At 42.6% G+C, this 25,830-nt stretch overlaps 1 protein-coding gene across 4 annotated transcripts in view; it reads right to left on the bottom strand.

Moving 5' to 3' along the window:
- Positions 1-20,264: 20,264 nt before the first annotated feature.
- Positions 20,265-25,830, bottom strand: part of TOX3 (TOX high mobility group box family member 3) — a 107,659-nt gene continuing 102,093 nt past the window's right edge. For all 4 annotated transcript variants that reach the window (XM_032854484.1, XM_032854483.1, XM_032854482.1 and 1 more), the window contains exon 7: positions 20,265-22,274. In XM_032854484.1, the coding sequence (XP_032710375.1) occupies positions 21,510-22,274 (765 nt within the window). In that variant the 3' untranslated portion in view covers positions 20,265-21,509. The remainder of the gene's footprint in view (positions 22,275-25,830) is intronic.

Here is a 25,830-nt window from a genome sequence, read left to right as displayed (position 1 = left end):
ATAGGACATTTTTTAAAGAGCATTTCCCCCACACACTTGTCAGTTTCCCTCTTATAGCCATGTCTTATATTTGTCGATCTAACACCTATTTGCCCACGCATCTGCAGACGGCACCCCAAATTTCCAAGAAGAAACACCCCTCCCATTTGCGATCCACATGACTCTACCCTCTGCTTAATAGGACCAGACAGCCACGATGTCTGTTTCAGGGATGGACATATGACCCAAGCAGAGCCCATGAGGCTGAATTCCAGGACTTTGGGAACTGTTTAGCAGCACAAATTTGCTTTTTGTTGGGGTTGCTGATGGGATTTAAATCTGGACATCCTGGCAGACCTCTTGCTACCAAAGAGACAGCCTGCCTGGGAATGAAGCCAGCATAAAGGTAAAGCAGATATAAATCAAGAGACGGAGCGATAAGACCAAACTCAGAGAACCCCACCAGCCTCCCTGGATCCAGCTATGTCTAAACAGTATTCTCTCCGGGGTTTTCAGATGTGAACGAAGGCATTCCCTTTTTTATTTATACCAGTTTGAATTTGATTTTGTCCCTTGCAACCAAGAGAACCATGGCTTATGCGGCTCCTCCATTATTCTAACTCTGTTCATCCTTAAAGGCTCGGTGATGTCTCTTCCAAGAAGTCTTCCCCATCTGCCATAGTCTTCACTTTTTTCCCTCTCTTAGGACCCAAACCATAGGCAGTTTCATCTATTTATGGCCTATTGTCCCTTTTTTTTTTTAATGAATTTTAACTCAAAGTATACTATTGCAGGCAAAGGCCACGTTTCATGGGTCTTTTGTATTTATATCAAGAACTGAAACAGAGCTTAGTGCATAGTAGGGACTCCCTTGTTTATTGTATGATACAGGTCTCAAGAAGAAAAAAAAAAATTGGAGATGCTTATTATGCAGAGGGAACTCAAAAAGCGACCAAGATGGGCGCCTGGGTGGCTCAGTGGGTTAAAGCCTCTGCCTTCAGCTTGGGTCATGATTTCAGGGTCTTGGGATCAAGCCCCACATCTGGTTCTCTGCTCAGCAAGGATCCTGCTTCCTCCTCTCTCTCTCTCTGCCTGCCTCTCTGCCTACTTGTGATTTGTATCTGTCAAATAAATAAAATCTTAAAAAAAAAAAAAAGGGAACAAGATGCTATTGGACTTTTAAAATACAATGCTATGAGTTTCTGTCATTTTCCCACTATGACCCAAGGAATCACACCCTATTCCATTCTCTGAGGGAGGTCCTTGAAAACAGAGCCCCCCAACCAGAGCTGGCTTCTCTGTCAGTAGAAGAAACAAAGAAAAAAGGTGAAGGCCAAAGCCAACTGAGTACATTAATAGAAATCAAGGCAGAAGATGAGCCGTACTGATACCATACTAATAGCACCTCAGGAAGAGTTAATGACCTAGTCTTAGCAGCACTGGGCCAGCGAAGCTTCCCCCAGAGTGAAAGGGGGAAGCAGAGATATGATCCTTGTGGACAGCTCACTCCCAGAAGAAATAAGGTCATATCTGAGTCTCCCATACTCAGTCATTCCCCTCCTACTTACAATCAAGTAGGTCCACTCTGACCCCCCACAGAAAGGAGAAGGAGAAGGAAACTATGAGTACCACATCTGAGGCCTTCCCTCCACCTCAGAGGGAATGTCAAGGCCAGGGAGGAAGTACCTGCATCCCTCAACACATGCTCTAGCCACTCACCTTCGTCAAACCTTAGCATGTGACTGACGGCTGCTAACGCTCTCCTCTTTCATGCCTAGTGATAGAAAAGAATTCCCAAAGAGATTGTGTGGAAAGAGTCTGAGAGGGTGATACCCTTGAGGAGAAGAAGACAGAGTGTCACTTCAGAGGAAAATTTTCTCTCTTTCTCTCTCTTTTAAATTCTTATTTCAGGCCTGGCTTTCCCTCCTTCTAAGTTTGCTTTCTAAATCTTTCTTTTCCATGTTTTTGGATCTATGCTGAAGTGGAATTTTATGCTTCAAGAAGAGAGTTGATGAATCATGGAAAGTATAATCGACAAAGAATTGGCATGTTTTTCAACTCTTCTTTTTTCTGCATCAACTGAATAAGATTAGTGTCTTACATGGATTATTTTTTCAATAATAGAGAAGGCTATGTTGGCAACAAAAATTGCAAAACAGCAACATCATAAGCTTGCCTAACCATCCGGTGGCAGAGAATTTTCAACTTGAAAAATACTCTTGGTCCAGCAAACCAAGGACCAGAGTAACAATTACAACTGAAATCATTAAACATTTGCTTTTTCTCCTACTGAGAAATTGGATCCTCTAGGATTCTTAGAGAGAAAAGCAGAAAACATGAGGGGGAAGACCTTACATAATAACCTTTCTGTAAAGCTTGGATGGCATAAATGATTTTGTGAGACATTCAAGTCACATGTCATTAATCAGAAATGACAGTCTTTATTCACATATATTTGACTGAAGTCGCATAATTTTAGACTCCAATAGGTCTAGATAAATGACCCTAAGTATTGTACTTTTTCAAATTGACAATGATTGATGATGGAGGGGGGAGAAAAATGAATTCTGAAAAGGGAACCCTGAAGTAAACATTGAAAATCAGTTGCAGTACTTTGGGGAAAAAAAAGAGTTTGGGGATTTTTTTTCTTCAAGACTTTCCCTCTTTCTGAGCATCTCTCACTCTTTAATTTTCAGTTTAATCAGGTGGGCATTGCAAAACTCTCCATATTACACTCAGATCTCAATGAAAATCTGAGACTGACTTAGTTATGTTTGTTCACATAGGCAAAAAGGGAAAATAATGATTAATTAAAATTTATCCCACTGCACAACTATTTCCTTGGGCCATTATGTTCTGGGTGATATTCTACATACTAGGGCTTCAATAGGAACTAAAACAAATATAGTTTAAGTTTTGGGGGAGCTCACATTTTAGGGGAAGGAGACAGGCAATATCCAAGAGAATAAATAAATGAATGGGGTCCTTTCAGAAAGTGCTAAGTTGCATGAAGAAAAAAAAAAAAAAACAGACTGGAGGGAGGAGCAAGATGGCGGACAAGTAGGAGATCTAAATTTCCTCAGTTCCCAGGAGTTCACCTAGATAGTTACCAAACCATTCTGAACACCTACAGACTCAACAGGAGGTCGAAGAGAGGAAGAGCAGCAATTCTAGCAACAGGAGAGCTTTTTGCAAGGTAGGACATGCGGAGAAGTGAATCCAAGGTGGTATTTGGGAGGACAGACTGTGGGGGAGTGGGGGAGGAGCCTCTGTGAGCCACTTAACTGGCGGGTAAGAGAGCAGCAGGGCACAAAATCAGAACTTTCAGAAGTCTGCTCCATGGAGGGACGTTGCTCCAGTGGCTAAGTGGGGGGTGGAATCCTTGCAGGGACAGTGTGGTCTCAGGACCCACAGGGTCACAGAAAGCCTGGGGGTGTCTGAGTGCGGCAGAGCTCCCAGATATGGGAACTGGGATGCTGGCTGCTGAGACAGAGCTGAGGAGGGGCTCTCAGCTCGGGGTTGTCATAAACTATGATCCAAAGCACAGTTGGGCCACCGCTCTTCGAGCAGGAGCCCCATAAGTGGCAGTCGGGGGAGACCCTTCCCCCTTCCTCCACTGGGAGAAGCAGCGCAGGAGCACGCGGCAAGAATATGTTGGGTTTGGAGACTCCAAACAGGGCAGTGCACCTGAGATAACAATGCTCAGTCACAGGCCTGGTGAGCACGGAGTGTGGCCGGAAACCAGGGAGTCGGGAGAGATTGGCTGCTTTTCTCCAAGGTGCACTGAGGAGTGGGGCCCCGAGCTCTCCGCTCCTCCGGGCTGGAGATTGGGAGGCCGCCATCTTCATTCCCTTCCTCCAGAGCTCTACAGAAAGCGTTCAGGAAACAAAAGTTCTAAAGCGAACCCGAGCAGATTACTTAGCCTGGACCCTGGCAAGGGCCATGCAATTCTGCCTCAGGCAAAGACACTTGAGAATCACGGCAACAGGCCCCTCCCCGAGAAGATCAGCAAGAACATCCAGCCAAGACCAAACTTACTGATCTATGAGAACTGAAAAATACCAGTGTTAGGGGAATAAGCAAATAGAATTCATGGCTTTTTTCCCATGATCCTTTAGTCTTTCAAAGTTGAATTTTTTAAAATTTTCGTTATTTTTTTCTTTTTCTTTTTTTGAATTTTTCCTCTTTCCTATTTTAACTTACTCTATTTTATCTTATCAATACCTTTTTAAAAATCTTTTTTTTTAATTTTCATTTTTATAGTCCTATTCTATCCCTTCATTGTATTTAACCTTATTTTTTGTACACATATAAGTTTTATTTTCTTTAAAATTTTGGAGTACAATTTCTTCTAACAGACCAAAGTACACCCAAAATCCAGTGTGTGGCTCTGTTCTACTCACCAGCCCGATCATATTTTTTTCCCTTGCTTCTTCCCCTGGTTTCAGGTCTCTTCTGATTTTGGTTAGTGTATATTTTTCTGCGGTCGTTGCTATTCTTTCAGCATTTTGTTCTCTCATTCATCTACTCTGGACAAAATGACAAAACAGAAAAACTCACCTCAAAAAAAAAGAACAAAAGGCAGAACTGACTGCTAGGGAACTAATCAATATGGACATTAGTAAGATGTCAGAACTGAGTTCAGAATGACAATTATAAAGATGCTAGCTGGGCTTGAAAAAAGCATAGAAGAAACTAGGGAATCCCTTTCTGGAGAAATAAAAGAACTAAAACCCAACCAAGTCAAAATTAAAAAAGCTATTAATGAGGTGCAATAAAAAAATGGAGGCTACTGCTAGGATAAATGAGGCAGCAGAGAGAATTAGTGATATAGAAGACCAAATGATGGAGAATAAGGAAGCTGAGAAAAAGAGAGATAAACTATTGGATCATGAGGGGAAAATTGGAGAGATAAGTGATACCATAAAGTGAAATAATATGAGAATAATTGGGATCCCAGAAGAAGAAGAAAGAGAGAGGGGGAAGGAAGGTATACTGGAGGGGTGCTTGTGTGACTCAGTGGGTTAAGCCTCTGCCTTCGGCTCAGGTCATGATTCCAGGGTCCTGGGATCGAGCCCTGCATCAGGCTCTCTGCTCCGCGGGGAGCCTGCTTCCTCCTCTCTCTCTCTGCCTGCTGCTCTGCCTACTTGTGATCTCTCTGTCAAATAAATAAATAAAATCTTAAAAAAAAAAAAAAGAAGAAGAAGAAGGTATACTGGAGCAAATTATAGCAAGAACTTTCCTAATTTGGGGAAGGAAATAGGCATCAGAATCCAGGAAGCACAAAGAATCCCCCTCAAAATCAGTAATAATAGGTCAACACCCCTACATCTAATAGTAAAACTTACAAGTCTCAGAGACAAAGAACAAATCCTGAAAGCAGCTCAGAACAAGAGGTTTGTAACCTACAATGGCACAACTGGGTCAAGAGGCCTCAATCATGTCCCCACACTCAGGTTTGCTCTTGCATCATCTTCACCTTCCTTTGTTGGACGCCATTTTCAGCGGTGGGAGTGTATCTCCTAGAGCTGGTTACGATAACCTTCCACTTACTTCTGAACAACGACAGATAGAGATTTTCCCTTCCCTAGAGATTTAGACTGTGGCTGTGTCCAGTCTTAGAGACCATGCGGGTCTCTAAGTCTATTCTTGTGGCCCATGAGATGTGATGCTCTAATTGGCTGGGCCTGGTTCGTATGTCCAAGTTTGGGCCACGAATGAAGTCAGCAACACCCGTGCCACACACAGATAAGGAAGAACCAGGATTCAGATACCAAGAGAAGGGACTAGATACTAAGCAATCAAACAAGTCTGCAAATTCTACTTCACTATGAACATGGGGAGGAGTAGAAGATGAACCTCAAAATTCAGGCTAGCCTTGTCCATCAGTGAAATCATTACTTAACACATAAGCAATAGGTAAGTCTCAACAAACTCTAAGGCACACGACAACCTTGTTAACGCAACCTCGAAACTGGGGGAGGCTATAAGCACAGATCTAAAGATAGTCTCACTACAGCAGAGGAGGCATCAAAGAAGGTTTAAAGCTTTTCAGAATTCATAGCGCCAATTCCACTCTGGTATCTTGTGAGCAACCTTAACTGATACACTTTTATGGGGAGTAGGGTAGGGACTCAAAATAAGATCTCACTTCGTCCTGACAAGGGGCTCCTAGAGCTGATATCAGATCCCGAGTTGCAAGGCCAAAATAAGAACACTAAATACAGCTCCCCTGGAATGTTCTTTCCCAATTCCTCATTACCCAGGGGACTTAATATTAGATGAGTGAACTAAAGCTGCCACAGAGCTGATGGGCCCTGGTGAGGAACTGCTAACAAGATGTGAACATGCTTAATAAAATGACCAACTCTTGCTGATATGTAGCCAACTAATTACCTGCCAAATATCGAGGCTGTGTTCTCCCAGCTGGAATTGATAGCAGGCTGTCAGTGTGAGGGGACAAAAAGGCAGTTCAAGATTGAGAAATAAGAAGAAGGGTTTGATGTATTATAGTGGACACCGTTACTCTGTATATCAAATTATCTTGGGCTGCCCAGGGTCGCACTGTCAGATAAGTCCAACCCAGTACTGTTAGGGAAATCTAGAGTGACTTAGAGTCCCATCTATGAACCAAATTTTGGGGAAGGGGTGATGAAAGATATTTGTAGGGTATGGCTCTCGGGAACAGGGGAAAGAGACAGTACACTAGTACAGTAGAACTCAAGAAATAGATATCTTCTTTGCACATATCCCTCACTCGGGGACCGTAAAATATGCATGCATACCTCCTCATAAAAAGACCTTCCTTCTTATGAAGAACACCCACTTTGGAAATTTCTGCTTCTTGCATTGCTATTAATTTGGAGAGCCTGAGCTGCAAATATAGTGCTTAAGACTAAAGTTTAGCTAGAGATTTCTGGCTAAGTAAACAAGTAGCCACGTAACATGACTGCTAGACTTTGGCCCTTTGGCAAGAACATCCACATGCATTTAACAGGCTCACCTCGCTTAAGTGGTTAGAAGCTACTACCTGGGAATTAAGAGACTTTATATGAAAATAGAAGAACTCACTCTGTGCTCAAGGAAAAAGCATTTGGTCTACTGGCCTTTCTTGATCTAGCTGTCCAGTGGCGCATCATGGTGCTTTTCCAATTTAGCCATGTGTTTATCTCATATATCAATGTTACATCTGAAGTTGAACACTTCATTCTCACACAAAGGGGATATTGACCAGGAAAGCCTGGGGGTGTTGGCACTTTCTGAAAATACAATGATAGGAAGCAAAAGAAGGCATCAGACATCTAATAGCAGGTCATAGAGGACTCCAAAAGCAATAGCTACAGTTTGTTCGTTTGCCCAAAGTGTTAGATTCCCTCATTTACCACGTTTTTTCTCTTTCCCGGGACAAATGACTATAGGGCATACCATAGTATGGAATTGTCTTCAACCGGCTAGCAACGTGATTTAATTAGCTCATCAACTTCTTCCATATTCATCTGTAGCTCTTTCTGGTTTCAACATGTAATGCCCTTTGACTGGTCCCTCGAGACATGGTATATTTCCAAATTAGTAGTCTTTCGTTGTAAGCAAGAGAAACTAATTTTAGCCAATTTAAAAGACAAAAGAGGATGTGTTAAATTTATTTATAGAATAAAGAGTTGAGCACTCTCAAGAACTTGGGAAGGAAGGACCAGCATACCATGGAGAACCCTGAGCGGAAATTCCTAGACTTCCAACAAGTTATTTTCCAAATCAACGTGAAGATAAGAAGCACCTAGGTGTGCTTGCTAAAACTGGTTTCTGCTTCCAATCCGAACTTACTGAATCAGTTTTGCAGGGAGTAGCCTGGAATCTGCATACTTAACAGAAAAGACTGGGAATATTAGCAAAGTGCTAACATTAATTTCACTCCATTGGCCCTCAGGCTCTCCTCCAATTGGCAATTTCTGGGAGGGGTTGATCTGATTGGCTCACTGAAGCACAGGTGTCCTGGTCCATCAACTCTGGCCAGAAAGGCTATGTCGGAGGACCCTGTCCAATGTATCAGGAAACAGTGCCAGACAAGGAAAAATCACAAAGAGCAGGGAAACCATCACTAAGTGGTGCCCATTACCAATAAAATAAGCCAAAGCTTTGTGGAATTCATTATCAGCTCTTCATAATTCATTTAGAGTTCTGAAATACCATATCAACAGTTTTTAAAATTAGGAAACATAGCTGTACTGAAAAACTAGAGGCAACGTCCCCATTGGCAAATCCAATCTGGATCAGAAGTTTGCATGAAGTGGAAAGATGTCAAGATACAGAGCCTTCCAGTGACAAATGCAACCTCCAGGATATCACTTAGGCTGTGGAGGGCCAAGGATGCTTCCCAACTCCCAGGCCCACACCCGAAATGTCCTCAAATTGGAGTCCATCCCAGTCGTGCTGAATGTAAAGCATACAGTCAGTGTAAGAGCTTGGGCAGGGGTCACCTACCATGTCTTCTTCTCCTCTTCCCACAGGAGGCCCCACAGAGAGGGCTTTTGCCAAATGATGGCAGCTTTACAGACAGCCTTCTTTGTCCATGAGGTCTTAGTCACAGCAAACATTCAATAGATGGTTTAGCTGCAGGCACACTTTCAAATGCCAGAAAAGCATCTGACAGTGTTGGATGTTTGCAGGGCTATTGTTAGGAAGATAAGTGCTGTCCCATGTTCAATCATTTATTCAACAGTCACACAGGGGAGCTCAAGAGGGGAGGCAAGTGAGCTTGGATGTTTTGGTAGGTTTTGCAGAGAAGACTCTCTCTCTTTATTTTATATACATAAAACCATGCACGGAGATTCTGAACAATAGGCGGGTCATACGGCCTCAATTTTCCGGGATGGACTATACGGTTGACTCCAGGCAATGTCCTCACTTAAAAGGCAGGCTGAGAGCAAGAGCAAACCCATCCCCAAAGCCACAAAACTAATTATGTTGGCACACACCAAAGGCAAGTTTACCCTTTTCCCAGACTCCTGTTAGATGCTTTGAATCAGCCAGCTCTATGAGAGGACTTTCCTTTGCAGAAAGTGTGTTACTTGCACTGCCAATGCCTCCTAGAATCCACTTGCTCTTCTTCTAGCGACAATTCTCTAATTTCCCAGAAGGGAACAACCTCTCCCTGTTCTTACTCCATGTACTTCTAGGGGAGCGAAATCCATCCTCTCCAGGGATGAACACGTGGCTTGAGCCTAGCCAATCAGAGTGGTACATTATCCTAGTCCACTGTGATTGGTTCTGCTGGAGCACAAGACCCAATCAGAACCAACCTAACACAGATTTTACTGGGTTGGGGAGAGACTACATTCTCCTTCCTCCTGGGAATGCCAGTGGTAAGGGTATTATTGTAAGCCAGTACTTCCAGAAGTCAATGAGTGGAACCTGAGGATGAAGATAACACAGTGGAGGACAGAAAAAAATGAGCCCTAATGACTTGTCTGTGCTCTTGGTACCAGCTGTGCCTGAAGCCAGTTCTATCCCTGGACTTTTCAGTTACATGAGCAGATAAATTCCCTTATTTCCCCTAAGCCAGTTTGATTTGGATTTTTAATCTCCCACAATTGAGAGTCCTAATTAAAACAGGAATGAACACAATAATCCATTTTGTTAATTCTATTTCTTTAAACACTATCTCTTGAGCACCTGCTGTGGGGCTTCCAAAGAAGTAGAAGGCATCGTCCTTCCACCAAAAGTTGCTTATTGCCAAAGAAAGAGAAAATGTTCATGCAGCCGTGAGGTACAGAATCACTTCTACTTAAAAAAATTAAAAGGGTTAAGTTTTATGGATCAAATGACATACAAAAGGCTTGAGGTGATGCAAGGAGAAAGATCAACGTGGAAGGCAGAAGTCCTGTTTTCTTGGAGGTGAGATAAGCTAGCGCAATGTCAATTTGGAATTTCTTCCCTCTTAGCCAGATGGGCCTGGACCAAACGTCTTAAGCTTGAGATAGCACTAAGAGTCATGGTCAAATTTGGGATATTCTTAGGGGCCACGGGAAAATCCAATTCAACTTCTCCTTCTCACGTGCTTCTTGTGAAGCTGGATTTTGGGGACCATCCCAGTGCTCCAGAGGCTGGGACAGATCATTTGAAGTCATCTTGCCATCCCCCTGCACTAACTGTTATTAACATACTACTCTTAAACTAAAGAATTATTAATAAAGTAAATGTTGATTAAAAGTTAAGAACTCTTATTTAAAATCAATAAAGTCCTCTTCTTGATTTCACATGAAAATTATCTGAAAAATCAGTCAACCAACATATTTAAGCATCCATTGTGGACCCAGCACTTTCCTTGGTGATGAGGGACTGTGAAAGATTCAATGTAAGACCCTGCATGCCACGAGCTTTTAAATAGGTAGCAACCTATACAACAAAGAAGATAATCATTAAGTGCTTATTTGTGTGTTAACTCAAGTGCTCCATGAGCAAAGGCACCACATAAATATTTGTGAACAGATGCATGAATGAATGAGAATCCTATTATTAATATTATGCCTACACTTGAGCCAATAAGATAATGGGATAAAGCATAAGAAGTCAAGTCCATTGATACTCCATTTCATAAAGCTCAGAGAAAAATCATAACATTTGTAAACATGAAAAGGTGAGACTAATTAATTGGTAGCACATTCACAGTGAGCCATTAACAGAAACTAGGGTCTTGGAAATAAAAATCCTAAACTCCGAGACTAACACCAGAAGGAACAACTGTGGGATGCCTGGGTGGCTCAGTTGGTTAAGCATCCACCTTTGGCTCAGGTCATGGCCCCAGAATGCTGGGATCAAGTCCCGCATCAGGCTTCTTGTTCAGCAGAGAGTCTGCTTCTCCCTCTGCCTGCCATTCCCCCAGCTTGTGCGCTCTCTCTTTTTCTCTCTTTCTCTCTCTCTCTCTGACCAATCAATCAATCTTAAAAAAAAAAAAAAAAGACAATTATTCTCTTTCATTAACAGTCCCTTGGACTGCTTGCTGCTTGAACTGTAGAATTAAGCCAGGTTGATTAAAAGGGGTGACATATAGTCAAATAAACCAAACAGTTGTGATATATTGGTTAAGCTTAGTAGTCCATAAATGCATATGCATGTTTATCTGATCTATTAAAAAAAAAATAGGGTGTGCCAGTGCAGCTCCAAGGAGGGAAAATTCTGAGCACCCTTGCTTATTGAATATTCATATTCTCTTTTGCAAGAGAACCTGATCCCAGAGTTGATTATACATGCGGCCGCACTCATGGAGTCAGGAGCGTTCTTGGCCATCTTCCAGGTGCAGGAAACAGCAAGACAGTTGAGAATCTCTGGAAGGCTGCAGACAGCCGCACACCCAGGCGTAATGCAGCAGGGTACCAAAGCCATGCTTCACTGCCTCCCTCCTCCAGGGCCAAGGAGGACAACCAGGAGCAGTTCTCCTTTTCGGAAACCATGCCTAAAACAGGTCGTTTCAATCTAGGCTTGGAACATTCAGTATTGGCCTCCGTCATAACAAGGGAGCTAACTCTCACTCTTCCTGGCTGCTAAGGCAGAAGACATCATGCTTGTTGTCACCTGGCAAGGTCCTCGGAGCCACAAGGGGCGAGCGTATGTGAGTAATAGTCTCCAGCCTGGCGCTCACTCCTCTGCATTAGGAATCGCGGACATTAGAGAGGGGTCCAGACGGTAAAGATGCTTCTCAATTCTTGATGGTAACACAGGAACGTTGAAAAGCCCCGATACCGCTGTAATAAAGACTCCAGTCATCAGAGTGCAATAATTACCCTCAAGAATCAGGCAAAAGTTCAGCAGTGGATGCCACCCATGAGTAGGAGTGGGGGGGGGCACTGGAGAGAGCTGCATTGATTTCAGTGTCCATTACACATGCATTGGAAAACAAGATTCTCACTGAAGTCATTTGTTCTGAAATTTACTTCCCATGCTCTACTGTTCCCAGCGAGAAGAGCTGCTGTGCTCACGGACACAGACCTGCTTTGTAAATGCAATTAAAAGGAAATGAAGTTTCGCTTAAAACGCTAATGAATTTTCTTTGTGTTGGTTTTGTAGCTTGGGGGTGATAGGGACATAGGCTCATCTTTTCTTCCTATTAGAAGACATAAGAGTTTATGTGTATAATGATCTGATGTCTGTAGATTCACTAATTCCATCCAGAAACATTAAAATAAGCATTATGCCGACGTGCCAGTTGTCACAATGTGGCGTAACAGAACTTTGCTTGGAAAAAACTGAAGAATTGGGTGCTTTTAACAGCACAGACCCATTTTTTCCTTTTTTTTTTTTTAACTGCTAAAATATTGATATATCCACAACTATTCATTCATTTCAGTGGCCTACAGCAGTTGGCTCCTCAAGTCCCAGGTGGCTTGCTACTGGAAGCAAATAAGGGCAACTGGTTTTCCTAGGGATGCCAAGAAGGAGAACCTGGGCTTTATATATTTGCAACTTTGCCAAACCTTGTAGAAGTTTGTAAACACCATAAAATATGTTACGATGTTTACAGCATATGTCTCTTATTGTTAAGAACTATTATGAAAGTATGAACAGAGTCTACTTCTTAAAATATTTTTTATATAATAGTTATGGCATCCAATTATACAATAGTAATTGTGAATAATTATACCAAACCCCAGTCTGTTTTATGACTACTTCTCACGCTGAGCTCGTATACTCCACATAAACACCATCTGTATCAAACATAAAACTCTTAGTTGTTCTAAGAATACAGGCTTACAAAATGCAGCTTATTAGTTCTGGGGCCAAGCAGTTTCAAGGCTGTTCCCCGTGCCCCCAGAAACCACAGGAATCCAATGATCTCCTCCTTCCTGGGCTGCGTTCTCTTTCACTGACGTAGTTCCTACTTACCTGTCAGCTCAGGCCTGTTGCAGGAATCGCGGCCAACGTGTGCAGACCCCTGACACACTTCTGCAGAGTTTTTGTGTAGCACCGAGCATGCGTAATATGCTCTGGAGAGCTGGGTTCATTTCCTGCAGGAGTGACAGTGATGTAGGCACTTGAAATTGACCAAATGGTGCTTTGTGAATTTCCCCCGGGGAAGTGCTGGTGAGGTCTTGGGAGTGCCAGCCTTCGCATCCAGAAATCCCCAAAGGAAGTTTTCCCCAGGAAGAGGCCCCTCACTTTGTAAAAATTTTTAGCAACTACAGAGAACAACTTTAAAAAAACGTGACTCTGATCTTGAAGCAGTTTTGATTCAAGAATTTATTTTTTTAAAGATTTTATTCATTTAGTTGTCAGAGAGAGAGAGAGAGCACAAGCAGGGGGAGTGGTAGGCAAAGGGAGAAGCAGGGTCCCCGCTGAGCAGGGAGCCCGATGTGGGACTTGATCCCAGGACTCTGGGATCATGACCTGAGCTGAAGGCAGACACTTAACCCACTGAGCCACCCAGGTGCCCCCTTGGATCAAGCCCTGAATCGGGCTCCGTCCGAAGCCTGCTTCCCCCTCTCTCTCTGCCCCGTAGCTTGTGCTCTCTCTCTCTCTCTCTGTTAAAAAAAAAAAAAACTTAAAAAAAGAAAAAAGAATTTAAACCTCTGTAGAAAGTTACCTTCTCAAGAGTCTGACTTCCCTATTCTGTTCAAAATATGAACAAAGCACATATTTTGTCCCCAACAAATAATATGTTCTTCAGCAATAAACAAACTTCAGGCACAACCTATAAATACATGTCTTCAGAGAAGTTAACCCAATGCAAAAAAGATCATTTGCACCCATTCTGAAAGTCATTCTGGTTGTTTGTGTCTACTAGTTGACTGAGGCCAAGCAGGGCTCTCAATGACCTAGAAGCAAGATGGCTAGTAGAAGCCACCTTTTCTTAGTGTATTTCAATCCTGAAATTTTTTCCTGCTAATCATCCCAATCTCCTTGCTAACTTGGATTTTAGGATTTAAACTGTGAGAAAACACACCTTTTTTTTGGGGGGGGGGTAAGACATTTCTACCTCCAAATAGCTTAAGCAACAATTTTATTTTCTGCATATGAAAGGCTAGCACGTTTCCCCCACAGAATTACATTCTGCTTTGAAAAGAACGATCGCTCTCCTCACATTAGTTGGCCAACACATTCTGAACATCATTAAAAAGTCCCATGCTAGGTATGCCAGCATTTGGACACAATTTATAAAAATGTTATTATGGAGAAAATGGTGCCAGTCCTTCCAGGTAACTGTCCAAACATCCAAAGATGGATGTCTTAATTTGGCATCCAAAAAAGCACACCCAAGGTCGGGCTACATGTAGGTAATATCCTCAGATGCTATTATTTGTCCCCTGGGATTCTACATACTCAATAGCAATTACTGAGGAGAGGATTAAGAATGAGCGGAGAGGGCGGGGGTGGAACAGCAGGCCTGAATGATTTGGACTAAGATCTTGTATCAAATTTGCAAATTACCAATTAAGACAGGTTTAGAACATGGCATCATTTTCTCTCATTGTGACAAAGTGAAAATTAAGACTCTCTCTGCATGTCAGAGGCATGACATGTAACAAGGACGGGTATCAGAAAGAATCTTACCGGGTAACAATAGATCCTTAGATGCGAGGCGACTTGACCAGAAAGAAAAAGTGGGCCAAAAATCTTAAGGTAAGCGTAAGATGTGCGTCTCAAAATAACCAGGACTCTGTGGACTCAGTATAAGTCACTCACTTTGCAAATGAAAGCCCTTCCTGCCCCCAAAATATTCATTCACCAGAATGCTCATGCCTGGTGTTCTGGGTTTTAGAATAATTATTCATTTCTTTCTTCCTTTCTTTCTTCCTTTCTTTCTTTCTTTCTTTCAAGATTTTATTTATTTATTTATTTGACACAGAGAGAGAGATCACAAGCAGGCAGAGAGGCAGGCAGAGAGGAGGCGGGGGGGGGGGGATGCAGACTCCCTGCTGAGCAGACAGCCCAATGCAGGGCTCTATCCCAGGACCCTGAGATCATGACCTGAGCTGAAGGCAGAGGCTTAACCCACTGAGCCACCCAGGCGCCCCTAGAATTGTCATTCATTTCTATTTGATTTTAGCAAGTGACTATGAGATTGCTTTAGAGCTCCGTTCGTTTAAAGTTGTGGCAATAACAAAATCTTGCAGACAGGGGACAAAGGATTAACGAGGTCCTCACCTATGTATTTCCTTTAACAAGTGGTGGCCTGGGATAGAGTCCACCTCGCTCAGCTGGCGCGGAAGGGGCTGTGGTCGCAGAGATGGAGCGGTCACTCACAAAACAGTAGGCAGGGTCGCTATCGTATAATCCCTAAGGAGATGCCTTTCCTATACGGGCATTGATTTCCCTTGCTCAATATTGATTCACAGGAGGCCCTAAATAATGCATAATGACACACATCTACCTGATGTTCACCCATCCCAATTTCCTTCAAACCCAATTTTTTCCCTCTTTTTTGCACAGGTGGTATGGTGTCATGCTTTGGCATTTCTGGGCTAACTCTGGTCCTAACGCTCAAATGCCACAGGTCAAAGCTGTTTGCCTGAATACAAAATAATTACAGAGAGACCTTGGTAGAGAAAACAATCTGACTGGAAAGTATTCACGCTCAAAAACCTGCCATGTGGCATGACGCCCCTTGGAGAACACAGACGGTTTAAGGTCTGTCCAGCCATAAGGAAAACATGGGTTACTATTCTCTTTTGTATTGATGGATTTTTGTCATCTATGCAAGTATCTATCTATCTATCATCTGTTATCTCTATATCTATCATCTATTCACACACATATCTATTTGCCTATCTTGTATACCAATATAAAACAGATATAAGTACGTATCTTAGATATGCCATTCCTATGCAAGTATTAGAAGATGAAATCACAGGAAAGAAAAATATGAGAATATTTCCATTCCAGTTCCGACTGTGCCTCTTCTAAGCAGAGCTACTGAACACGTTACAACTCTCTCTGTGCCTCAGTTTCCTAATTTGTTACAGGAGCTTAACACCTGCCTAACTAGAAAGGGAACTGCTTTGAAAAGGGCAGAGCACGATACACATCCTAGGGATAATGAGATGTTTTACAGAAAAGCATTATTCCTCTGCTAAGAAGTGTACATCCACATTCACGTTTTCTATCTGTGAAGGTTCGTCTTTGAAATTAAATTGAGACCATAACCAACATCCCTCCCAGTGCTGCCTGCCTGAGGTTTTACTCAGCAACAAAGCACGGGCTTCTTTTCATCATTCATCACATTTGAGTTCAAGAGAGGTACTTTTTGCAGTGGTGAAAATAGCTTTCTTTTCACAGCAGAAACACAGAAAAATGATCTCCCTCTCGATGCTAATGTAGGGATAAAGCTATTCTACAGTCGTTGCCCAAAATTCCTTCCTTTGGCTGTGTCGTTGGTGTGTTCTTGCACCAGGAAGGTAGATGTGGGGTAAGGTGAGACGACATGAATTGACAGATTTATTGAGGTATGTGAGTCATTAGAATATTGAGGTACATTTTCAAGTGGGAATCTTGTTCTGTTTTTCTTTCTGCTTCAATGCCAACTGGATACCCCCTTCTTAGAAGTCAGTTGATAAAACCTTTCATGCATTTTATCAATCTCGATCATAGCTTACTCATTTGGACTTCAGAGCCTTTTGAGTTAAGCCCAAGTCCCTTGCCGCGCTTACCCAGGTCTTTGACAAATCTAACTCCTAATTTCCTTTCTAGTACATTCTCCTGCTCCCCTTCCCAGAAGCAGTGTGTATCCAGTTTGCTATACTGTCTACTGCTGTTTTGATGGGGCTGGTGCTATCGACCTGAATGGCTTTTCTTCTGCTCTGCTTGTCCTGATATTACTTCCATCCTGGACCACTGAAATCCCACCCAAACTTTGAGGTACATCTTAAATGCCAATGATCCCATGCAGTCTTTCCTAATACCCCTAACCAATTGCGACCTCTTCCCTTTCTCAATAAATGTTCAATTTCTTAGATTACCAAAGAAAAACCCAAAAACCAAAACCCAAAAAACCCCCACCCAGAACAATGTGCTATATGTCTCTTGTTGGCACACTCATCATTCTATCTGGGGGGTACATTTCTTTGCCATCATAAACAAAATGTTCCTGATGTTGAAGATGGCTTATTATTATTATTTTTTAATTTTTAAATCTTTATTATGGAAAGTTCAAATCTATACAAAGTAAACAGAAGGTCTTGTTTATTTTTGCATCTCCTTTGGGACCCATCACAGTGTTTTGCATGTAGCAGAAGTAAATTTAAGTAATTAGGGCAGTAGGCAAATGGAGTGCCTGTCTGCCTATCTCACTCCATGATTCGTGGGTGGTTAAGCTTTTCCCCTCCGCAACATGCTGGCACACACATAGCCTTCACACCTGTAGGATCACAATCAACATGGGTTGAACAGTTCACGGACTTGAAAATTCAGGGAAAGTGCCTAATACTGAAGGTTATTTCAGATAGTTGGCAAGCTAACTATATTTGAGGGGTGAAAACTATCTAGGAATATTTTCTAAGAGAATACTAATCTGGTTGTGCATCCGTGTGATTTTCCCAGTAAGGCACTTTTTTTTTTTTTTTAAACCAATTTGTAATATTTGATGGGTAACTAACAACTGGGAGGGCTGTCTGTCTGAACACACCCGGATCATAGCTTTTCTTTACCTTGCACTGTTAGCTGACACAAGCCACAAGCATCCTCACAAGATGTCCTTCCCTTCCCCACACTTCAACCTTGAGACTCCTGTCTGTAATTTTAGACATACTTTTTTTTTAAACTTGTGTCTACTTAGCCCGCTAATTTCTGCTATTACTGTGTGTGTGTGTGTGTGTGTGTGTGAGCAATGAAATCCTGAAAGCGAACCAGAATTCTAGAGTGATAGATTGCACGCTCATGCTGTGTCATATCCAATTAACTCAAATTGACTGTACACTGCATTATTCTGTGAGTGCATGGAAGATCAATAAATACGGGGACTGTCCACCCCAGCGCCCCACTTTCCCATCCGATTCTCGTAGATCGCTGGCAGATCACGCTACTGTGATGCGGACGCCACAGCCCAGGCAGGCAGGTGGTGCACAGACACCATTCAAAGTTGGCCTATTCAATCTCAACGCCTCTAACTCGCCATTCATGCATAGCAAAACACCATCTGGTCCTCTTTTGCCTCCAGCAATCACAGCTGACCAAACCCGATAATAACAGCTGTTGCGAAACAAAAGCCAAACAAAGGGGGTGGGGGTAGGGGTGGGGGGGGAGGAAAGGTTAGATTGAAGTCCAGTGCTGAAAAATGCTCCATGAAGTGAGTTACAGCAAAGAAACCATTCAGAGGTCTGAAGCCCGCAGAATGGACACAGCAGAGGACTTCTACTTAAACTTGAGATATTAATCCATCTGTCTAGAACGCCTTCAAACCTCCGTCAGGTGGTAGTAATATATGGCAGAAATTATGCTGCACGAAGGCATTTAAGCTTTTGTTCTTTGAGTTGAGAACTAATGACCCCGTGTCAGCTAAAAATGAGAACCCCCTTATGCTCCTCCATCATATGATTAATGCGAAAAAGGAAACGTGTTTAGCAGGAGTAACCTGGCAGGGGGGAGAGAAAAGGTGTGCGTGATGGAGATGGGGCGGGGTTGTGAGGTGAGGGGTGCGTGATGGGGGGTGGGTAGTGCGCAGGAGCCTCCTTAATGCCCGAGACCACTTAGGAGGGAAGGCAGTTAGACCGTTTAGAAATCCCACTAATCAGTTACCACATTTCTCGCGCCTTATTTTTCATTGCCCTGATTTATTTCTGACCTGTAACCAAAGCAGCACGGCAAGTACTTACTGACGTTTCCGGACTAGGAACCAGTCACATGTATAAACTGAAATACAGGTTGTTCCATAATATGATTTAGCGAATCCTGAGAAAAATAATCAGGTGACAAGGTTGGAGAAGTCTTTTCATGATTCAAGCCTTTTGACATTTTAAACATACAGTTTTGCCTGATGATTAATTTTCCTAAACTGTAGTCATTAAACTATTTTTTTCCCCTTGAAATGGACCGTCAGTGGCTTAGCAGCATTTAATCAAATGTGATAAAACCCAAGATTTATAAAATCATTTAATAGATGTTGCAACACCTGCTTCTAACTGCAAACAGTTGAAAACAGACTTCGCTTGCAATTAAGTCTTATCACTAGTGACATTTTTTTTCCCAAGCAATACTTCATGGGTTTTCAAAATGACAATGACAGAACTAATACACAATTACTGTCACATGTAGTTTAGCAATTAATTTTGAAGACATTTGTCTAAAGGTTTCACAACAGAATATAAAATGGTTCTTATTGTTATGTAATGTTAGTTTCAATTCACAGAAAATCTCTTACCATCAGCTCTGCTTCTGATGGGTCGGAGGCAGATCATTTCTTTGTGGAACACAATTGCCTCCTTGTAGATGTGATTAGGCATCGTTCTAAGACTGTTTGAACACTGATACCTGTCAACTAATACATCTTATGAAAAGCTTCAATTTAGACATAAATTTTCCTACAGCAAGAAATCTATAAATTTATAATTAGAATCTCTTGCTGTTCAATATTTGTACATAATACAGAGTACAAGAGGATTATGAAATATTGAAAGCTGAATTCATTATTCATAGCCCACAACATACAGTAAATATTCTTTGAAATACAACAACAACTTTGAGGAATCCATATCCCGTTCTTTCTGAATGTCTCACGCACAGGAACTATGGACACCATAACCCACACCCTCATTTTTGCCAGATTAGGATTCTGGTCAGGGTTGACACTTTCTGTTTTTAATTTTCATTTTATCATAAGCAGTTTAAGACTGTTGCCAGTGGTAATTTGCAATTTTTATCAAGACCTCTTCATTATAGCTTCTGACAGGACAGATGCTGTAATTAATCATGCAAGACAACTGGGGATAGTGGTTCACACTGTTCTCAAAGAGGAGCCACTACAGAGCAAGAAAAGGGGGGAAGAAATGAACACTGAAATAATTATTTTCACCATCCTTTTTAATAGCAATAACACAATGCCGGAAGTTCTAGCCCCAGACAGAGGACAACCACTTTTTCCTCTATACTTACCTTGCCACTTGCATCTTAACAAAATGATCATTTAAAAAAAAAAAAAAAAAATTCCGATTTTCTTAAGAGGTCCTGAATTTAGACCATATGATCCAAATTCCTAGCAACGAATATCCTATTTCCAACTGAACACAGAAGATGATGCTTTGGCTCATATAAATGTTGGTATGTGGCGTCCTTTCCCATCATATACGTATTCAAGGAACCGAAAGTGAAATTTGACATATCATTTTATTTGAAAAGTGAACATTTTCCTGGTTGTTGCATCAAAATACAGTCCACAGTTTTTACTGAAATGTGTTTATTCTATAGCAAGATAAAAGCATTTTTGTTTTAGTTAAGCAAAATACAAACAACTTAATTGCTGCTATCGTAACTCATAAAAAAGTATAAAACAGCATAAAAACACAATAAGCAACGTAGCAATGAATGGTTTATGTCACCAGTGTTTACGTTAAAGCCTCGTTTATGAAAACTTTACAACACATGATATGAAAACTTACAACTTTGAAAGAAAATATTTACATTGATTATTCAGATGTGGTGCGTTTTTTAAATATTCTACCGGTATCACATCATAATAAAAACTCTTGCATTTTTTTTAAATCTTAACTTTTTGTAATAACTGTTTTCATTTAAGTGCATTTCCCTTTTTAAAAATACAGTGTTTTTATTTTTCGAAACTTGTCACTCAAAACACAGAATATAATATTCACATTCTTTTCCTCTAATTGGAATGAGTATAATGGGCTAACAGTGGCCATAGATATCGTTACAACATATACTGTGGTCTGATTTGGAGAAGTCATGGGTTAAAAAAGTGGAAATGAGTCAATAATGGAATCTAATCACTTGTATTTTTTTTTTTTCTTTTCTGGAGAGATTTAGGAAAAAAAATAAGAGCTTTGGCAAAAGTCTGTGATTTACATTATTTTTTTTCATGACAAAAAATGCCATCAACGATTCACGTCATACAAATGTTTGTATGAAACCGGATCTTCATATTTCAGGTAATTAGGACTGTGCTTTTTTATTTTTTTAGGGCTCCGGAAGTTCAAATAGCCTCGAAGTGTGGTTTATTCACTTCTGGGGGGAAATAAGGCCGTTTTCTATGACTCAGAGAGGCCAGTCTACAGTCATCAGTATGTCCCAGGATTCGTTAAACTGTTTGATTCACATATTGTAGGTATATAGCCTGAATAAATAAAAAAAGGCATCACATAAAAGAGCACAGCTTCTCTTGTTTAAAAACAAAGTGATTTATAGTCAGCTAGAAGATGATACTCAGCTACACTGTGTTCTTATTGCCTATCTAATAGACACTTGAGAGGACCATGTGATCTGTTACACGTTTCCGCGTCACCGACAGCAACTTACGAGCTGCGGCCGCGGGCGCGCGGTGGACCCTCCTTCCGTGCGCCCGCCGCCGAGCGCACCTGCCTCTGCCGCGGGCGTCTTCAGAAAATACTGACCTGCGACAGTACTTGAGTCTGTGTCTGAGCCTGTATTTGCGACTGGTGCTGCTGGGAGGCCGGCTGGGGGCTCCCGATGGCGGGGAGGGGCGACGTCATCTGGGAGGCGGCGGGGGAGTGCTGCCGGGGGGAGGGCTGGGACGGGTGCTGCATGTGCTGCAGCTGCTGCAGCTGCATGTGCTGCTGCAGCTGCTGCTGCAGCTGCTGCTGGCTGATATGCTGCTGGAGGTGCTGCTGCTGTTGCTGCTGCTGCTGCTGCAGGTGCTGCTGCATGTGGTGCTGGAAATGCTGCTGCTGCATCTGCTGCTGGATCTGCTGATGCATTTGGTGCTGCTGCAGTTGCTGCTGCTGCATCTGCTGCATCTGCTGCTGCTGCTGCTGTTGCTGCTGCTGCTGCAGCTGCTGCTGCATCTGCTGCTGTTGGGTTTGCACGGAAGGGCTCACTTGGGTGGAGGAGGCTGAGCCCACCAGGGTCGCTCCCATGGAGCTTATCAGCGGGGCCCCAATGTTCGATGGCATGTTGGCTGCGATGGTGACCGATGCCACGATCTGGTTCATGGGGAGTCTCATGGTTAGGGGTTTGGGGGCGATTGACCGAGGGAGCGATTGTTGGAGAGTCTGAGGGGAGGCTGACACCGTTGCGTGTTGCGACAGCGGAGGGTTGAGAAGGAGCGAGGATGTCAGATTGGTGGACGCCAGGGTCTGCTGAACGGAGCGGATGGTCTGGGCTTCTGCTGATTCAGCAGCAGCCTGCATGGTGGGGGAGAAAAGTCCCCAAATATTAAGATAGCCAGAGACTGACAGATTGAACTGTTTTTAAGTACTGTAAATGGATTTTTTTTTTAAAGATTTTATTTATTTATTCGAGAGAGAGAGAGAAACAAAGAGAGAGAAAGCATGAGAGGGGAGAAGGTCAGAGGGAGAAGCAGACTCCCCGTGGAGCTGGAGCCTGATGTGGGACTCGATCCCGGAACTCCGGGATCATGACCTGAGCCAAAGGCAGTGGCTTAACCAACTGAGCCACCCAGGTACCCCTGTAAATGGATTTTTAAAACATGACTGCCGTTACTCATTCTTCCCTAGACCCAAGTCTCTGGTCATGTGACTTTTTAGCTTCCTCTCCCCAGAGGGAGAGTGAAATCCCCCACCCCTGGGATCTTGGCCGAGCCTGGTCCCTTCTAATCGCTCTGGGAATCCGCCATCACCATGTGTGTGGTAAGGGACATACGGCCCAGTCACCACTCGGAAGTCAGCCCAGCCCCCACCAACCTCCAGGCTGACTGCAGACTGAGAAGCAGGACCAGCAGATCCTGTGGGGCCAAGACTGCGCAACTAGCCAGTTCTCTGGTACCCTCTGAGATAAAGACTCCTCTGTTTTGGGAGTCTTTGGGGCTGGTTGTTACACAGCATGATGTAGCAAAAGGTGGCTGATATACTTCTTCAGCAGTTAAGTCTGAGCTGACCTGCATCACTAAGAAGCATATTGAAAAACAACAGAGTATTGACTGCCTGCGTTCCAGTCGCGCTCAACTACTTAACAACTTTGTGACTTTGGGCAACTTAATGCGCCCATCTGTTCCACACTTTCCTTACCTACAAAATGGGGTTCTATGGCATTTACCTTACATAGAGGTTTTAAGCATTAAACTGACTCATATTTGTTAAGCATTTAGAATAGGGCCTGGTCTACAGAAGCATTTAGCATATGTGAGTAATTTTTATGAATTAACAGTTACTATTCTCAGAAAACCACGACTCGAAAACATCAGGGCTCTGCACGGGCATAGCAGTGTGGGACCGTGCTCACGTGAATGTAAGAAAAATGTAACTCAATTCTGCAGAGATACTAAATGGAAGTATAAGAAATATAAGAAATTGTTTTTAGCTGACCCGGTATTTTCAAAGATCTCCACAATTTATCACAGGAGTCCTAGATGAGGGGAGAATGTTCAGTGCTCAGGTGACTCCATAACCTCTCACAGGATAAGAATAACTGATCTGATGTGAGGCTCAACGACAGAGAGAAATGACCTATTACATTCTGCACTGAACATACGCAAATGCAGCCACAAATATAAATACTTATACTCATGCAACGGTGATGGACATAATTGTGCTTACTATTTTTTCTTATTCATCACAGAATTAGGTGTTTCTGGAGGCATCGAGCTGATATCCAGTCTCGTCAGTGATACAGAATGCTTACTTCCAGATTTGTATTACTCACATTTTAAAAATCTACTGTGAGAAGGAACCTGCGAGGTGATCTTGTATTGGAAATCACTCAGTGTGGGAGAAGCCATCGCTAATGGCTTCTGTTTGAACACATTATCATTGTAAAGCACCATGCACCCATGGACAGCTCTCTGGTTTCGTGCAGAGGCTTGGTGGCCTCGCATGCCTACTGGAGGGGCACATACTAAAGCCTTAGGGTAAGAAGAAACCTGCAAGGACTCATTCACCATCTTAAAAAACCGTTAAATCACCCGTAAGGTAAAATACACACAGTGTGGTACATATTCACAAGAAAATAATTCTTATATACTCTAATGTTTAAAAATCACCCAGCTAGTATTAGTATGAAACTACAAGGGAATCTATATTTAGACACCTGGGCAATCATACCCGTGTGCCTTTCAGATGCCACCCTAGGGGCAAATAGAAATGAGTAGATGAAAGAGGTCTTGCTTGCCTGCCAGGTTTACTCCCTTATGTTTTACTATTAGACTCCTATTAATTTTTGTTGGTTGTTGGGAAGATTAAAAGTAATATAGTACAGTGGCGCCTGGGTGGCTCAGTGGGTTAAAGCCTCTGCCTTCGGCTCAGGTCATGATCTCAGGGTCCTGGGATCGAGCCCCGCATTGGGCTCTCTGCTCAGTGGGGAGCCTGCTTCCCTCTCTCTGTCTGCCTCCCTCTCTGCCTACTTGTGATCTCTCCCTCTTTGTGTCAAATAAATAAAATAAAATCTTAAAAAAAAAAAGTAATATAGTACAGACAGATCTTAAGAGAGGGGCCCAGGCTCTGAATGTAGGGGCAAATGTTAAATGCACGTATGATGCAACCCTACTCACGATTTCTAATGAACATTGAATTTTTGCTGCCTGTGACCTCATTGCTTGGATGAGATCTTCTATCTGGGGCACAGAGTTCAAACTTGGGCTTCCCACATGATGGCCTTTAACTTGAGGACCAAGATCACATGCCCCCGAGTCCTTGCCCCCATGATTCTTTCAATTATTTGAATATAGTCTGATTTTCAGTCCTTACCATCGTGGAGGCAACCCTCCAGAAGGGCTTTCGGCTGGTTACCATTCCTTTTTAAATTGTAGGGGCCAAAACAGAACGAATTCTTCAGATGTGGTCTCATCACCACGCTGAACAATGGTACTGCTTCATGTGAGCTCACCACTTTGGACGCTATCTCATATGTTTGGTTCAGACTGAAATTATTCAGAACATCTACCTCAAGGACTATTTTAGTTCCTGCTAGGGCTCTGAATATAAATTAAGGATGCTCTCAAACTGCGCTAATTTAATGAAAAACAAAACAAAACTAAACAAAAAAACCCCATCAAACACTATTTTAGATTTTTTCCTTTTAAATTCCATCTTACTGGTTTTCGGGAATCTCTGACTTCCATTCGGAGCTACTTCTGAATTCTGATTCTGGAACCCATATGTAACTTTCACAGTACCCCTTCCACCTCAGTGACAGACTCGATGAGTCCAATCGTGGTTGCTGTCTCCCGAATGCCTTTTGAGATACCCGCTCTTGGCTGAAATCCATGTGTGGTCAATTATTCATGCTCTAATGCACAAAGATCACCTATTCCTGCTTCTGGGTAAATGAATGAATAAATGATCCACTTAGGAAGTACATGTACACTGTTCCTATTCACGTCACCCCATCTCATTAGCCAACTATATACCTCCCTTCTTAACATCTGTAGCCCACACATTCGGCTGTTGTCTGCCAATATGCAAATCTGAGGCCAGGACTGGTACATCTTACACGATGGGTCTTGCAGCGCCTCAGAAAAAGGTTTTACCATTGACCTGATGAATGTTTTCTCTTTCTAATGAAGTGGAAGGTGTCCTAACAGCTGGCAGTGGAAAAAAGGGAGGACCTCTCCTGATCTGATTTGAGCAGCTGCCAATGGTACATCTTAATATAAAGAAGAAGCAGCTCAGGTGAGGAAGAGAAAAAAAGGAATGACACCCTTTCTAAATGGCTTTGCTGGCAACGCCTACCATGCCTTGCAGCCCTATGTGCTACCGGAGGCAAGGCACAAGACAATGGAATGGA

The sequence above is a fragment of the Lontra canadensis genome, unplaced genomic scaffold, assembly GCF_010015895.1.
Source record: "Lontra canadensis isolate GAN:19392208 unplaced genomic scaffold, GSC_riverotter_1.0 scaffold8, whole genome shotgun sequence".
Taxonomy (NCBI): domain Eukaryota; kingdom Metazoa; phylum Chordata; class Mammalia; order Carnivora; family Mustelidae; genus Lontra; species Lontra canadensis.
The sequence above is the reverse complement of the archived record's forward strand: the minus strand, read 5'-3'. Positions and strand labels throughout refer to the sequence as shown.